The sequence below is a fragment of the Piliocolobus tephrosceles genome, chromosome 15 (genome assembly GCF_002776525.5).
Source record: "Piliocolobus tephrosceles isolate RC106 chromosome 15, ASM277652v3, whole genome shotgun sequence".
Lineage (NCBI taxonomy): Eukaryota > Metazoa > Chordata > Mammalia > Primates > Cercopithecidae > Piliocolobus > Piliocolobus tephrosceles.
In genome coordinates, this window is record NC_045448.1 from 27,507,302 (window position 1) to 27,523,932 (window position 16,631).

Consider the following 16,631-nt stretch of genomic DNA (forward strand, 5'->3'; position numbering starts at 1 on the left):
AAAAAAAAAAAAAAAAAAAAAGATAAAAGAAAAAGAAATCTCATTAGCTGAATACCCAGTTTCATGACTCACGAGTTCTACTTTCCATAGAACACTAGAACATGAACATAATTCTGCTAAGTTCTTTGCCACTTTACAAGGATCACCATTTCTCTGTTTCCAATAATATGTTCCTTATTTCTTTATGAGACCTCATCAGAATGGCCTTCACTGTGCATATTTCTACCAACATTGTGTTCGTGATTACTTAGATATTCTCTAAGAAGATGGGAGCTTTCTCTATAACTCTCCTCTTTTCTTTCTGAGCCCTCAGCAGCATCACCCTTAATAGTTCATTTATGGCAATGTAGGCTTTTTCTGGTATGCACCTCAAAGCTCTTCCACCCTCTCCTCATTACCCATTTTTTGGTGTTTGTGGCAACAGCACCCTCACTTCTTGGTTTCAATTTCTATCTTAGTCCATTCAGGTTTCTGTAACACAATATCATAAACTGGGTGGCTTATAAACAACAGAAACTTTTTTCTCACAGCTATAGAGGCTGGGAAGTCCAGGATTGGGGTGCCAGCATGGTCAGATTCTAGTGAGGTACTTCTTCTGGGTTGCAGACTGGCAACTTCTCACTGTGTTTTTACATGGTGGAAAGAGTGAGAGATATCTCTGGAGTTTTTTTTTTTTTTTTTTTTTTTGAGACAGAGTCTTGCTCTGTTGCCAAGGCTGGAATGCAGTGGCATGATCTCAGCTCACTGGAGCCTCCTCCTTCTGGGTTCAAGCAATTCTCATGCCTCAGCCATTTGAGTAGCTGGGATTACAGGCATGTGCCATCATGCCAGGCTAATTTTTGTGTTTTTAGTAGAGACCGGGTTTCACCATGTTGGCCAGGCTGGTCTCAAACTCCTGGCCTTAAGTGATCCACCCGCCTCAGCTTCCCAAAGTGCTGGGATTACAGGTGTGAGCCACCATGCCCAGTCCTCTGGAGAATTTTTTGTAAGGACACTAATCCCATTCAAGAGGGAAACCCCTCATGACCTAATCACTTCCCAAAGGCTCCATCTACTAATACATTACATTGAGAGTGAGGATTTCAACATATGAATTCTGGGGGGAACATAAACATTGGGCCCATTGCAATGTCCTTTATCATGCTAAGGAAGTCTCCTTCTATTGCTCTTTGGTTGAGTGTTTTTATTATAAATCATTGTAGGATTATGTCAAATGCTTTTTTTCTGTATCAATTTATATGATCATGTGAGTTTTTCTTCTTTATGTTGTAAATGTGGTATATTACAGTAATTTATTTTCTTATGTTGAAAAATCTTTGCATTCTTGGGATAAATCCTGTTTTCACTACTTCTATTCAACATTGTTTTGAAAGTCCTAGGCAGACCAATTAGGCATACTACAAATAGTTTGTTTTTCTTTGACTGAAAATTTCTCTATTTCACCTTAAATTTTGAAGGGTAGTTTCATTAAGTATAAAAGTCTAAGAGCCATGTGCTATGGTTCATGCCTATAATCCTAGCATTTTGAGAGGCCAAGACAGGAGGATCACTTGAGGCCAGCAGTTTGAGACCAGCCTGGGAAACACAGTGAGATCCTGTCCCTCCAAAAACCAAAAAAAAAAAAAAAAAAAACACACACACACACACACACACAAAATGGCTGGGTGTGGTGGTGTGCACCTGTAGTCCTAGCTACTCAGGAGGCTGAGACATGATGATTGCTTGAGCCCAAGAGTTTGAGGTTACAGTGAGCTATGGTTGTGCCACCACACTGCAGCTTGGGCAATGGAGAGACCTGGTCTTAAAAGGAAAATAAAAAAAAAAATCTAGGTAGGCACTTATTTTCTTTTAGCACATTAAAATACTTCATTCTATTGTTTTCTGGCTTCCAATATTTCTAAAAGATATCAACTATTCATCTTATTCCTCTTTTGAATATAATGCGTCTTTTATTTTTGCCTATTAAGACTCGTGTTAGGGCTGGGTGCCGTGGCTCACGCCTGTAATCCCAGCACTTTGGGAAGCTGAGGTGAGTGGATCATAAGGTCAAGAGATCAAGACCATCCTGGCCAACATGGTGAAACACCGTGTCTACTAAAAATACAAAAATTAGCTGGGCGTGGTGGCATGTGCCTGTAGTCCCAGCTACTTGGGAAGCTGAGGCAGAAGAAGTGCTTGAACTGGGGAGGAGGAGGTTGCAGTGAGCCGAGATCACGCCACTGCACTCCAGCATGGTGACAAGCTGGACAAGACTCCATCTCACCAAAAAAAAAAAAAAAAAAAAAAGATTTATTGTGTTGGTATTCAGCATTCTGTAGTGTACTTAAGTTTAGGTTTTCTTTGTCTTCATGCTGCTTCATAACACTTCTTGCATCTAAGGCTTGCATCTTAGGCTTTCTCAGTTTTGGAAAGTTCTTAGCTATTCCATTTTTTTTTTTTTAATAGACTATACCCTAAAACAGTTTTTAGGTTCACAGCAAAATTGAGCAGAAAGTACAGAGAGTTACTGTATACTCCCTGCACTGTTAACTTCCAAATGTTGTTTCTGCTTGCCTTTATGTCTGGGACTCCTATTCTGTCTCCGCTTTCCTTCTGGGACTCCTATTACTGTGTCCCATATGTCTATTGGCTTTTTTATCTATTTTCTTTCCATGCTTCATTATGAATATTTTCTTCAGACATTTCTTCAGTTGTGTCTAATCTGTACCCCTTACTGAGTTCTTTATTTCTCCTGTTCTAGAATTTCCATTAGTTTTTTTTTTTTTTTTTTTTTAGTTTTTAGTTCTTGGCCAAAATTGTCCATCTTGTCATCTAATTTCTTGTATATACAAAGCACATATATTTTAAAATCCATGTTTTATTACTCCAATATCTGGATTGCCTATGGATTTGTTTTTATTCCCCATGTTTATCTCTCAGTCTTCAATCAGTTGGTCTTGTCTTCTAGTAAGCATGGCAATTTTTGATTTAATATCAGAGATTTTATATATAATTTTGAAGAGAAAATTCAAGCTTCTGGATAAAGTTACTTCCCTCCAGAGGGTGCAATTTTCACTTTTTAGTCATTTAGATTAGGGATCATCTCAATCCAATAAAGGATTGAATTTATCAGAGGCTGAGCTTCCATTTTTGAGCCTGGTTTATTTCAGGTTGATTCTTACTCCTAGGTATAGCCCTTTGGGGATTCCAACTGAAAGCCTGGGATATTAGGGGTTCTCAACTTATCTTTTTGTTCATCTATTCCCATAAAACTGTGAAATGTCAATTTAGCTGGGCTTATTTCCCTCCACTTCCTTTTTCTCTAGGATCTTGGCTCCTCTGGTTTTTGATCCCTTGATAGGTCTCTAATGACTTTAAATGGATATTTTAAAACATATTTTGTCCAACTTTTATTGTTTTCATTTGGAGGGTTCAAACCATTACTATAAATTGAAATCCCAAACTGGTGCTTTTTTTCTTTCCATTTTTTCCCCTTCTACTGGCTTGGAAGTTATGAACTCTGTTTCTATTCCTTTAGTGGTTACTCCTCAGATTTAAATATATGTACTGATCCATTCTTTATTCAGAAATATTTTATCAATGCTAGTAAGCCAATCCATTTCAGTACTTTGCATTCTTATTAATTTCTGGAAGTAAGATTTGATTCTGTTTTCAAATCTGCTAGATCACTGTTTATGGGTTTGTGTTTCTTACAAATTTATTTATACTTGTATTTTCTTTCTTTTTTCTTTCTTCTTTTTTTTTTTTGAGATGGAGTCTCACTTGGTTGCCCAGGCTGGAGTGCAGTGGTGTGATCTCAGCTCACTGCAACCTCCGTCTCCCGAGTTTGAGTAATTCTCCTGCCTCAGCCTCGCGAGTAGCTGGGACTACAGGCACATGCCACCACGCCTGGCTAATTTTCGTATTTTTAGTAGAGACAGGGTTTCACCATGTTGGCCAGGATGGTCTTGATCTCTTGACCTCATGATCTGCCCACCTCAGTCCCCCAAAGTGCTGGGATTACAGGCGTGTGCCACAGTGCCTGGCATTTTATTTCTTTAAATACAATATGCATAGGTGTTTTCTAATCTACCTCTGACAATTCCAATACCTGACATCTTTGCAGGTTTGTTTCTCCACTTGTGCTTATTTTTTAATAGTTAACGCTTCTGAAATTGGGGTGTGTCTTACAATTGATGGTATTTAATAATTTAATGGACAGTGTATTTTTTTCATTCTACTAGCATATTAATTGATGGCACATTTTATAATCAATAGCATCTTAAATTTAATAAAATGTGATATTTGTGAGGATTTTGAAGCCTAGGATGAAGACTTTCCTCAAAGAGCATTTCATTTACTTTTGACTCTGGCACCATCAGTCCAGGACCACTTTAAATTCATGGCTTGAAGGTTTTTTGGGACAATCCAGATAATGTGAACTTGAGCTGCCAAATATACAGAAGTTAGCCTGTGGTTATGACTTAGAGACTTCACCCTGACCCCTGGAATTCTCAGTGTGAAGGCAACTTTCTTTGCAGTTACCTGAGGTTAGGAGTGAGTGGTAGATTTGTCATTTTGAGGTTCCATTTGAATGTGGGTAAGTCTTCTACTGGATTAAAATTTTTTTGAGAGGCCAGGCACGGTGGCTCATGCATTTTGGGAGACCGAGAAGGGTGGATCACTTGAGGTCAGGAGTTTGAGACCAGCCTGGCCAATATGATAAAACCCTGTTGCTACGAAAAATATAAAAATGAGCGGGGCATGGTGGTGCCTGCCTGTAATCCCAGCTTCCCCAGGAGGCTGAGGCTTGTGAATTGCTTGAGCCCAGGAGGCAGAGGTTGCCATGAACTTTGAGCTACTGCACTCCAGCCTGGGTGACAGAAGGAAACTCTGTCTCAAAACAAAAAATTAATTTGAGACGTACCAATGTATATATTTATGGTGTATACTGTGATGGTTTGTTGCATGTTTACATTGTGCGTTGATTAAATCAAGTGAATTAACATATTCATCATCTCACTTACCTTTTTTTGTGTGTGGCGGAAACATTTAAAATCTTCTCTCCTAGCAATTATGCCTATGGTTTATTTTTCTGAAGTTTTCCTTAAGAAGTTCTCTGCTCTAGGCCACAAAGAGTTTCTCCTACCTTCTTTCTATGTTCCAGTCTTACATTTCACATTTTAGTTTTTCATATACTTGGAGTCCACTTCTATATGTGGTATTAGGAAGTAATACAATTTTATTTTTCTCTATAGTGAGCCAGTTTCCCCATAACCATTTTTTTTTTTTTTTTTTTTTTTTTTTTGAGACAGGGTTTCGCTCTTTCACTCAAGTTGGAGTGCAATGGTGTGATCTTGGCTCACTGCAACCACCTCCTGGGCTCAAGTGATCTTCCTACCTCAGCCTCCTGAATAGCTGGGACCACAGGTGTGTGCCACCACGCCCAGCTAACTTTGTATTTTTTTAGAGATGGGGTTTTGTCACATTGCCCAGGCTGGTCTTGAACTCCTGAGCTCAAGCAATCTGCCCGCCTTGGCCTCCCAAAGTGCTGGGATTACAGGCGTGAGTCACTGTGCCCGACTCCCATCACCATTTGCTAAACAATCATTTTCCCATTGATTTATGGAACTCCCTTTATTTTAATAAGTGGCCATATATAAATATGCCTGTCTCTGAGCTATCTGTTCCATTGGTCTATTTGTTCCTGTTTTTATTTCCTACAACTTTGTAGTGTGTCTTAGTGTTTGGTACAGCAAGTCCCTCCTTTGCTTTTCTTTTTAAGGTTGATTTAGCTATCAGTAGACCTTCATTTGTCATATTAATTTCAGAGCATTTAACAAGTTCTTGAAACATTCCAAATGAAATACAAATTGGGAATGCATTAAAATATAATTTAAGCCTGGGCAACATAATGAGCCCCCGTCTCTACAAAAAATAAAAAAACATTAACCAGGTGTGGGGTATTGCACCTGTAGTCCCAGCTACTTGGGAGGCTGAGAATTACTTGAGCCCAGGATGTTGAGGCTGTGGTGAGCCATGATCATACCACTGCACTCCAGCCTAGGCAATACAATGAGACCCTGTCTCAAAAAAGAAGTAAAAAAAAAAAAAAGTGTCTATATACAGACACACACACACATATGTCTGTGTCTATATATAAACACACATATATAATTATATATATATTTATATATATATATATAATTTAATTTGGCTGGGTGCAGTGGCTCACGCCTGTAATCCTAGCACTTTGGGAGGCCGAGGCGGGTGGATCACGAAGTCAGGAGTTTGAGTTCGAGACCAGCCTGGCCAGCATGGTGAAACCCCATCTCTACTAAAAATATAAAAATTAGCTGGGCCTGGTGGTGCGCACGTGTAGTCCCAGCTACTCAGGAGGCTGAGGCAGGAGAATTGCTTGAACCTGGGAGGTGGAGGTTGCAGTGAGCCGAGATTGTGCCACTGCACTCCAGCCTGGGCAACAGAGCGAGACTCCATCTCAAAAACAAAAAAAATTAATTTGGGGAGTACTGACATCTTCGTAATTTCAAGTTATTCCAACCAAGAACTTGGACTATCTCTCCATTTATTCAGATCATCTTCTATGTCTTTTATTAGAATTTTATAGTTTTCTATGTGGAAGTCTTCTGTATTCTTGGTTTACTTAATACCTTTATACTTTTATCATTTTATTGCTATTGTGAAGAATATCTTTTATTAAATTATATTTTTATAGTTTTTACTGTAGTAGAGAAATGCTACTGATATTTGTAAGTTGTTCTGGTATTCAGAGACCTTGATGAATTATTTTGTTGTGTCTTATGTAGAATGTTTGATTATCATTTCAATTGCTTTCATACTTACTGGTCTACTCAAATGATCTATTTCTTTTTGGCCAGTTTTGATATCTTATATTTTTGTCTAGGAATTTAACTATTTTATTAGCGTTTTCACATTCATTAATGTGTAGTTATGTAAACTGTGTTCTTCTTCCTCTTCTACTTCTTTTTTTCTTTTCTTTTTTTTGAGACAGGGTCTTGCTGTATCACCAAGGCTGGAGAGTGCAGTGGCAAGATTACAGCTCACTGCAGCCTTGACCTCCTGGGCTCAAGAGATCCTCCTACCTCAGCCACCCAAACATCTGGGACCACAGGCACACACCACCACACCCAGCTAATTTTTTTTTTTTTTTTTTTTTTTGAGACTGAGTCTTGCTCTGTTTGCCCAGGCTGGAGTTCAGTGGCATGATCTCAGCTCACTGCAACCTCCACCTCCTGGGTTGAAATGATTCTCCTGCCTCAGCCTCCCAAGTAGCTGGGATTACAGGTGCACACCACCACGCCTGGCTAATTTTTTGTATTTTTAGTAGAGATGGAGTTTCACCATGTTGGCTAGGCTGGTCTCAAACTCCCAACCCCAAGTGATCTGTCTGCCTTGGCCTCCCAAAGTGCTGGGGTTACAGGCACAAGCCACCATGCCTGGCTGCCCCAGCTAATTTTTTTAAATTATTTTTTATTTTTTGGCCAGGCGCAGTGCCTCAAGCCTATAATCCCAGCACTTTGGGAGGCCGAGACGGGCGGATCACGAGGTCAGGAGATTGAGACCATCCTGGCTAACACTGTGAAACCCCGTCTCTACTAAAAAATACAAAAAACTAGCCGGGCGAGGTGGCGGGCACCTGTAGTCCCAGCTACTTGGGAGGCTGAGGCAGGAGAATGGCGTAAACCCGGGAGGCGGAGCTTGCAGTGAGCTGAGATCCGGCCACTGCACTCCAGCCCCGGGCGACAGAGCAAGACTCCGTCTCAAAAAAAAAAAAAAAAATTATATTTTATTTTTTGTAGAGACAGGGTCTCACTATGTAGTCCAGGCTGGTCTCAAACTCCTGGGCACAAGTGATCCTCCTGCCTAGCCTCCCAAAGTGCTGGGATTACAGGCATGAGCCACTGCACCTGACCACTTCTACTTCTTTTTAATTTCCAAGGAGATTTACATTTTCTTTCACCTTTTGCCCTAAAGCATTACCAGCCCAGGATCGCTCCACTTTTATTTTCAATTTGAGGGTTCCTGGCTATACAGTGGGTATAAATTAGTACTCCAAGCCAGTAGGAGGATAGACTCATGGTTAAAATTCTCAGAGAGGGTGGTTTTTGGGTTTTTTTTTCCCCCTACCTAGAGTACAAATTTTCTTGTGGTGGGCAGATTTTTTTCCTAGCCACTTTTCCACTAAACATGTGGCACTTTCGAGAATTCTGGCTTTTTCTCAGGGTCTCCATTCCAAATACACACTTCACATGGGTCTTGTCTTTTGTTCCTACCTTGTTGTTAACCCAAATCCCTTCTGACTGATGCTACAAATGATATAGGGTGTTGAAGTGTCAGATGATTTTCTGCTCATGTTTTTCAGTTTTCTCCTTAATTTTGGCATGTAAGGATTTCCCTTACTCTTTTTTGAGGAGCTTAATTCAGCATTTAAAAGGATGCTGGGCTGGGCGTGGTGGCTCACGCCTGTAACCCTAGCACTTTGGGAAGCTGAGGTGGGCGGATCACCTGAGGTCAGGAGTTTGAGACCAGCGTGGCCAACGTGGCAAAACCCCGTCTCTACTAAAATTACAAGAATTAGTCAGGCATGGTGGCTCAGCTACTAGGGAGGCTGAGGCAGGAGAATCACTTGAACCCAGGAGGTGGAGGTTGCAGTGAGCCGAGATGGCGCCACTGCACTCCAGCCTGGGCGACAGAGTGAAACTCCATCTCAAAAAAAAAAAAAAAAAAAAAAAAAATTGTTTTATTTGAAATGGTAACAAATGTCATTACTGCCTTTAAAATGACCTGGAGCACTTTGAAAAAATCCCAGGAGTTTTCTGACTACAGAATAAAATTAAAATTCTACCATTAGGCATAACCTGACTTCCATCTACCTTGTCAGCCTAGCATCTCCCACTACTTAGCAAAAGTGCACCTGACAATCATGACATGCTGATCTCAGTGATGTTCCCACTTGCCTGAAATACTGTTTCTTTGCCTAAAAGTCTCGTGCTGATTCTTTAAACTCCAGTACAAATGCAACTTCTTGAATAATTCTTCCCTTCTCTCTTAGAAAGTTAATCACTGTCCTCCATATTCCCTGATATTTATATGTTTGTTACAGCATTTACATGTGGTTATGGATGCCAACTGTATCAATATCTGATACATGAGATGTATCAATATCTGATGCAATAGATGTATCAATATCTGATATCTAAAAGGTGACAAGTGCTGTCAATAAAGTCTCTAACCTAGAACATAATCTGATTTTCTTTTTTCTTTTTGTGCTTCTCTAGACTTCAAAGCACCATAGATTGAAAAAGATCCAGAAATTAACAGGTCAGAAAGACCCTATCCTTTACTCTTCAGCTCAAGGTTAATAACAGACCAATTGTGGGTCTGCCTTATGACTCTAGCCTTAAATAGCAGGTGGAGGGAGGTTGAAAAAGAGGATGTAAATGGAAGAAGTGTGCCTCTTCTTTTTAGCATCTCCATGTCTAAAGATATGTATGTATATGGCTCCATAATTCTTTCCATGGTTTCTTTCCTCATGCTTCCTTCCCTCAGCTCCTTTTGTGCAAAGTCTAAGGTATTGGGAAGGAAACTTGGTGAGATTTAGAATGGACAAAGGGTAACTACCAAGAGTTTGGTGTGGGAAGTTTCCCTATCTTTTTCCCCCTACCATAGATCCTGGATAGACTCCTTTGGAAGAAAAGATATGTATCATGACCTCTGTTTCCCCTACTCTCACTCCTTATTACTATGATTATTCATATTCTTCCCAATGTATATAGCTTACATCTACTGTATGATGAAGGCAGCATAGTATAGCTTTTTAAAAAATCTTCAGATGGGTTAAGTCTGAGGTCTACCACTAATTAGCTTTATGATCTTGGGCATAACTTCATCTTCATTTCCTTGTTTGCAAAAAGAGGGGGTTGGATAAAATGATCACAATAATCAATAGTCATGATGCTGATAGATTCTTCACCTCTTCTCCCAGATCCACAGTGGGAAGAAAACCTCAGGATGGCTTGCACTGAAGCTAACCTGACAGGGTGAGTAAAGCCTTTCTTCAGCCTGTTCTACTGATAAACTTTGTGAAAGTTAGAAGTAAAGTACCTGGACTCTGTTTTACTTGCTTCACTATGATAGCTCCTTTCTAAGTTAAATCTCTCTTATTGTTTTCCTTATTGGTACTTTAATGAAACTTCAGTTATATTGACATACACTGTTGCATCCAGTGTTTCAGAACTCCCTGTGGGCTGGACCCAGGAATATATACTCTGGTCGATGGAGCGGAGTCTTCAACAGATCTTCCGATACCTAGAAAGCATAAGGTCAGGCAATGTAGTTTCTGAGTGGGGATTGAAGGTGGTAGAGGTTTTAAAAAGAAGGAAGGAAGGGAATGAAGGAGGGAGGGAGACAGGGAGAAGAGAGAGTTCGTTTTGTCTGTGGGGGAAGTTCTGGGTTCAAACTGGTCGAAGGATCATTTCTGGGTGGAATGGGAACAGTTTCCTCCCTTTGTCCTGGTGGAGGAATTCTTTCTATAAGTAGTTGATGTTGGGGAAACAAACTTTTTTTTTTGCAAATTCTCCTTCAGACCAAAAATATTTTGCATTTGAAATGGCCACTTTTTTCCTTTTCCTATTTCAATGCAAACTGAAACATTTCTCTTTATTTCTTAGATTAAGGCTTATGGAACAGGATTTGCCTGAATCACAGGATGTGATTTCTTCCTCTACCACCTCTGTTCTTGTGACTCAGAAGACTGTTCTATGCTGTTGTGACTATAAGAAAGCAAAACATTCTACTGACCACAGCAGCTCCTTTAGTTCATCATGCAATGACTCCAGTCTGTCTCATCTTCCTGTCCTTTCTGAAGGAACAACTTGGGAATTCCGGAGCCATAGTTTACCTATTTCCAACAAAAAGCAATCATCTGTGTTCAGGAACCAAGGCAAAACCCTGCCTCCTTTTCGTCTCTCAGAGCCCCAGAAACCAAAACTTTTTCAGAATTTGGCAGAACTTTCACCCTTAAAATCTCAGAACTCTTTTATCAGCTCTATTTCTGAACCCCTAAATATCTGCAAACAAAAAAGGAAAAAAAATGATGAGAGAATGAGCAAGAGCCATTTGACATCAGATCATGAGCCAAATTCTCTTTCCAAGAAGAGACCACGACTTCCAAGGTGGGCTACATTCAAGCTCTCTCCTTCAGTTAGAAGGGAGCTAGAAGGACATATGTCTCGGAAGGTTTTTGCTTTGCGGCAACAAACAGTACCTTTACCTTTGAGGAAATCATGGGCAATGCTGAATTATATAACTGAAGTACAAGGAGGAGTTGCTAAATCAGAAAAACCCCAAACTCAGTTCTCTATGCCCATTCATCAAAACACTGAGCAAAATATCAACAACAAATCCTCAGACCTTCCATCATTTCAGCTCCATGTGAATGCTGGAGTGGGATCTAGATCAAATAGCACAGAAACAAAACTTTCACAGTCACTTATCTCAGATAAGCAGTTCCAACCTGGGGATGGCCCCCAAATCCTTGGATCCAAGCCTTTAGTTACATCAATAGGCACTCTACCTCCAAGAAGTTTAGAAGTTAATGTAATTCAAGAGGAAACTCCTTTACTGAAGAATGATCGAAAACACGTGCTAGAGCTTAGTATAGAGAAGAGGGTCATAGATTTTCCAGAAAAAAGGATACAGCAGCACAAGACACAAGTGACTAATGTGGAGCTGACCCCAAGGCTATCATATCAAGTCAAAGACAGCATAAAGGTAACTCCATTGGCATTACTTCAGGTCATGGATTCAATGGGGATGATCCCAGAATCACATTCAGAATTTGCGGGTTTGTTCCCACAGCTGCCAAGTCAAGTTGTGAAACCAATGGAAACCATGGAAACAGTGAGCATAACCCCCAAACCACCAAATCAAGTCATTCAGTCAATGGAGGCAGCCCCAAGGTCTCAGCACCAAGTTACGGAATCAGAGAGGATGGCCACAGGATTACTGAATCAGGTCACAGATAATAAGAAAGTAACTCCTGTAGCACTGCTTCAAGTTATGGATTCTATGGGGATGATTAACAAATCACATCCACATACAGAATCAGTGAGAACGACTCCAGCACCACAATACCAAGTCATAGAGTCAGTGAAGATGAACACATTGTTGAACCATCAAGCCACAAAACCAGAAAAGATGAATCTAAGGCCACAATATGCAGTTATGGAAACTGTGGAAATGATGCCAGGACCACAGCATAAAGTCATGAAATCAGTGGGCATGACCTCAGGGTCACAAAGTCAAGTCATGGAACAAGGAAAGGCTACTCCAGGGCTAATACGTCAAGACACAAAATCACTGGACATGATCTCAGCACCATTACATCAAGTCATGGGTTATGAGAAAGTAATTCCAGTGGCACTATTACAAGCCATGGATTTCAGGGGGATAATTCCACCAGCACAGCCACATGTTATAGAATCTGGGGGCTTGACCCCAAGTTCACAGTTGCAAGGTAGGAGATCTGTTCATCTGGTCCTACCACCAGAGTTTCAAGATATAAACACTGTGGAGTTGGCCAAAGGGACCCAATTTAAGGAAGTAAAAGCTGCAGAGATGAGCCCCAGTGAAGCCACAGAGCCTGAAAGACTGACCCCATGGCATCAAGCCTCAGAATCTTTAGAGATGATCTCAGGACCAGGATATCAAGGAAAAGAAGCAAAGTTAACCTCTGACACCTGTCACCAAGTAGAAAAATCTATTGGGTTGACACAACCATCTTTAGGAACTACCCCAGGGCCACTGAGCCAAACTTCAGAATCTGTGGAGATAAGCTCAAGGTCATCCCAAGACACTCTTAAGATGATGCACCAACTTGGAAAAGCAATGGGGGAAACTCCAGTATCACAACACACAACAAAAGAATCTCTGGATTTGATACCAGGATCAGAAATGCAAAGTGTGAAATCAGAGGTATTGACCACAGAGCCACAGCCCCATGATATGAAGTTTGTTCACTGCAATATAGGGCCATGTTCAGAAGTTACTGAATTGTCAGAGATACCCCCCATGTCAGAATATAAAGAAACTGTGGGGTTGGCATTGCCTCAAGTTGATAAGACCCAGGGGGTCATCCCAATACCACCACATGCAGAAACAGGATTTTTGGAGTTGACTCTAGGACCAGGCACACAATATGAGAAATCAGAGCCACTACTGCAAAATTTGAAATCTATGGAGTTAACCAGTGAGTCATCTCCATTAGTGATAGGATCTAAAAATGTAATTACAGAACCAAAACCACATGTTATGGACCTGACCCCAGGGCTACAGCTCCAGGGAGAAAAGTCTAAGCAGCTGGATCTAGAGTCACAATTGCAAGATATGAAATATGTGAATCTAATCCAACAGTCAACTACAGGAGTGGTAGAATCTGAGGAGATGATGCCAGAGCTACTGCTACAAAGTATGCCACTGGAGGATTTGACTAAGATGGAAGAGCTCCAAGGTGTAAAATCTGTGGATTTAAACCTAGGCCCATCTCAGCCAAGTGTCAAATCTTCTGGATTGACCCCAGGGTCACAGTTGCCAGGTGTCAGATTTTCAAGGGTATTTCCAGGACCACTTCTTCAAGGTGAAAAACCTGTAGATTTAATCTCACAACTCCCACATTATGGTGTGAAATCTAATGAACTGACCTCAGATTCCTCAGTTCAGGACATCAAATTGTCAGATTTTACCCAAGAGCCAACACATCAAAGTGTCAAATTTGTTCAGCTGACTCCAGAATCACAACCTCAAGATGTGAACTTTGTGGAACTAAGCCCAGGACTATGCTTGCAAGATGTCAAATTTTCTGATTTGATCCCAGAGCCAAAGTATCAAGGTTTCAAACATATGCAGTTGATACCAGGAGCTCAGCTCGAAGATATAAACTCTCTAGGTTTTGTACCAGAGTCATCTTTGCAGTCAAGCCAAGGGCCACACGTTGAAGATATGAAATCTGTTCTGTCTACTGAAGGATCACAGTTTCACAGCATGAAATCTGCGAAATCGACCTCAGAACTACCATTTCAAAGTGTAAAATCTGAGGAAGTAAACCTAGGGCCATGGCAGAAAGATATCAAATTTTCTGAATTGACTTCAAGGCCAAAACTGCAAGGTGTCAAATTTGGGGATCAAACCCCAGGATCAATGTTTCATAGGGTGAATTCTGTAGAGGTGGTTCCAGAGTTAGGGCTGCAAGATTCCAAATTAGCAAAGATATTTCCAGGAACTCGAAGTATGAAACAGGTAGAGCTTAACCCAGAGCTGCAGCTACAAGATGTCAAATTTTTTGATTTAGTACCAGGAACTCAACCTCAAGGTGTAAAATCTTTAGACTTAAACTCAGGGCCACAGCTACAACGTGTAAAATTTTTCGAGATGACCCCAGGGCCAAAGATACAAGGTGTACCACCTGTGGCAATGGCTCTAGGGCCAGAGGAGGAAGGGGTTAAGCCTGAGTTGTTAGTATCAGAGCCACTGTGTCAAGGTGTAAAATATGTAGCAGGCAACCGAGAACCAAGCCTTGAAGCTGAAGCTTCCTATAAATTAGTCTCAGAGCCACAAATGCTAGATGCAGAATCCATGGAGTGGACTCCTGGGCCACAGTTGCCCAGTGTAAATCATTCTGAGTTGACCAGACAACCACAGTTACAAAGCATGAAATCTCCTGAATTGATGCAAAGACCACAGTTACAAGATGTAAATCCTGTGGAGTGGAGCCCAATCTTAAAACTTCAAGATTTCAAATGTGAAAAGCTAACCCCAGAGCCACTGCTAGAAGATATGAAATCTGCGGAATTAATCCCAGGGCCACATTTGGGAGATGTGAAAACTATGCAGTTAACACCAGAGCCAGAATTGGAAGATGTCAAATATATGACGTTAACCCCAGAGCCACAGGCAGGAGGTGTCACACTTGAGGAGGTAACCCCAGGCTCAAAGCTTCAATCTGAGTTGCTGACCTCAGGATCACAGTTGGAAGATATGAAATCTGTGACCTTAACTCCAGAACCATGCCTGGAAAGCATGAAATCTATGGAGATAATTCCAAGTCCACAGCTGGAAGGTGGGAAATCTGTGGTGACAACCTTAGGGTCACAGACAGAAGATGTCAAATCTGTGGAATTCACCCCTGATTCCGAGCTTCAAGGTGTAAAATCTGTGGAGTTGACTCCATGTTCAAGAATTCAAGATTTAAAAACTGAGGATTTGATCCTAGGTACACAGCTGCAAGATATGAAAACTGGAAAATTAAAACTCGGGCTAAAGATGCAAGGTGAGAAGTCTATGGCTTTTGTACCAGGGCCATTGCTTCAAGGGGTTAAATCTATGGAGATGCTTCAAGGGCCTCAGCTACAAAGCGTGAAACCTGAAGAACTGACTTCAGTCCCACAAATGCAGTCCCACATGAAATTTGGGGAGATTACTCCATGTTTAAAGCTTCGAAGTTTAAAATCTATAAAGGAGACTCAAGATCCACATCTGCAATGTGTAAAATCTGCAAAGTTGACCCCATGGCAAAAGAGGCCGGTAGTAAAATTTGTGAATGTAACCAGAGGAGAAGAGTCTGAAGGAGTAAATTCTGTGGATTTAGTTCTAAAGCAACAGTTTCAAGAGATGGCACCTGTGGATTTAACCCTTAAGCCTGAACAGGATGGTCAGATATCTATAAACTCACAGGAGCAGCAATGTGTGAATTTTGAGCAAGTAAAGAAAGGGTCTGAGTCAGAAGGTGTAATGTCTTTGGAGTTAATTCCAGAGCCAAAATTTGAAGGTATAAAATCTGTAGACCTCAAGTCTGACCTACAGTCGAAAGGTGTAAAATCATCTGAATTGACTCCAGAATCAAATATGCAAAATGTAAAAATTAAAGAGTTTAAACATGAACCACAGTTGCAAAGTATGAAATATCCCAAGTTGACCCCAGGACCACAGTTGCACCAAGTGAAACCCTTGGGCTCAACTGTAGAGCCACAGATTCAAAGTGTGAAAATTGTGGAATTAAACAAAGATCTAGAGCTTGGAAGAATGAAATCTGTTCAGTGGATAACAAGACCTGAGTTCCAAGGTCTAAAATCTGTAGGGTTAAATCTTGGGTCACAATCTCGAAGTGTCAAACCCGCAGAATTGAAACTTTCCATACAGTTGGGAGATATGATAGCATCTAAATTGGTTCTAGAGCCAAAACTTCAAGGTGCAAAACCTATGTTTTTGCACCGTGGGCCACAGTTGCAGTGTGTAAAAACCTCTGAGTTGTCTTCAGGACCACAGCTGCAAAAAGGGAAAATGCTGGCATCAACCTCAGAGCCACAACTTCAAGGTGTGAAAACTGTGGAGCTAAACCAAGACTCACAGCTTGGAAGTGTGAAATCTGTGCAGTGGATACCAGGACCTGAGTTCCAAGGTGTAAAAACTATAGGGTTAAATCTTGGTTCACAATCTCAAGGTGTCAAACCTGGAGAGTTGAAATCTTCCATAGAGTCAGGAGGTGTAAAGTCATCTCAACTGACTCTGGGGCCAAAACTTCAAAGTACAACATCTATGGAGTTTAACCTTGGGTC

At 40.9% G+C, this 16,631-nt stretch overlaps 1 protein-coding gene across 1 annotated transcript; it reads left to right on the plus strand.

Moving 5' to 3' along the window:
- Positions 1-9,303: 9,303 nt before the first annotated feature.
- On the plus strand, positions 9,304-13,672 carry LOC113224918. The gene is made up of 5 exons (XM_026454765.1): positions 9,304-9,378; positions 10,007-10,061; positions 10,248-10,343; positions 10,692-11,793; positions 13,601-13,672. Exons 2-5 carry the CDS (start codon positions 10,033-10,035, stop codon positions 13,670-13,672), a joined length of 1,299 nt encoding a protein of 432 aa, XP_026310550.1. The 5' UTR covers positions 9,304-9,378; positions 10,007-10,032.
- Positions 13,673-16,631: the final 2,959 nt, after the last annotated feature.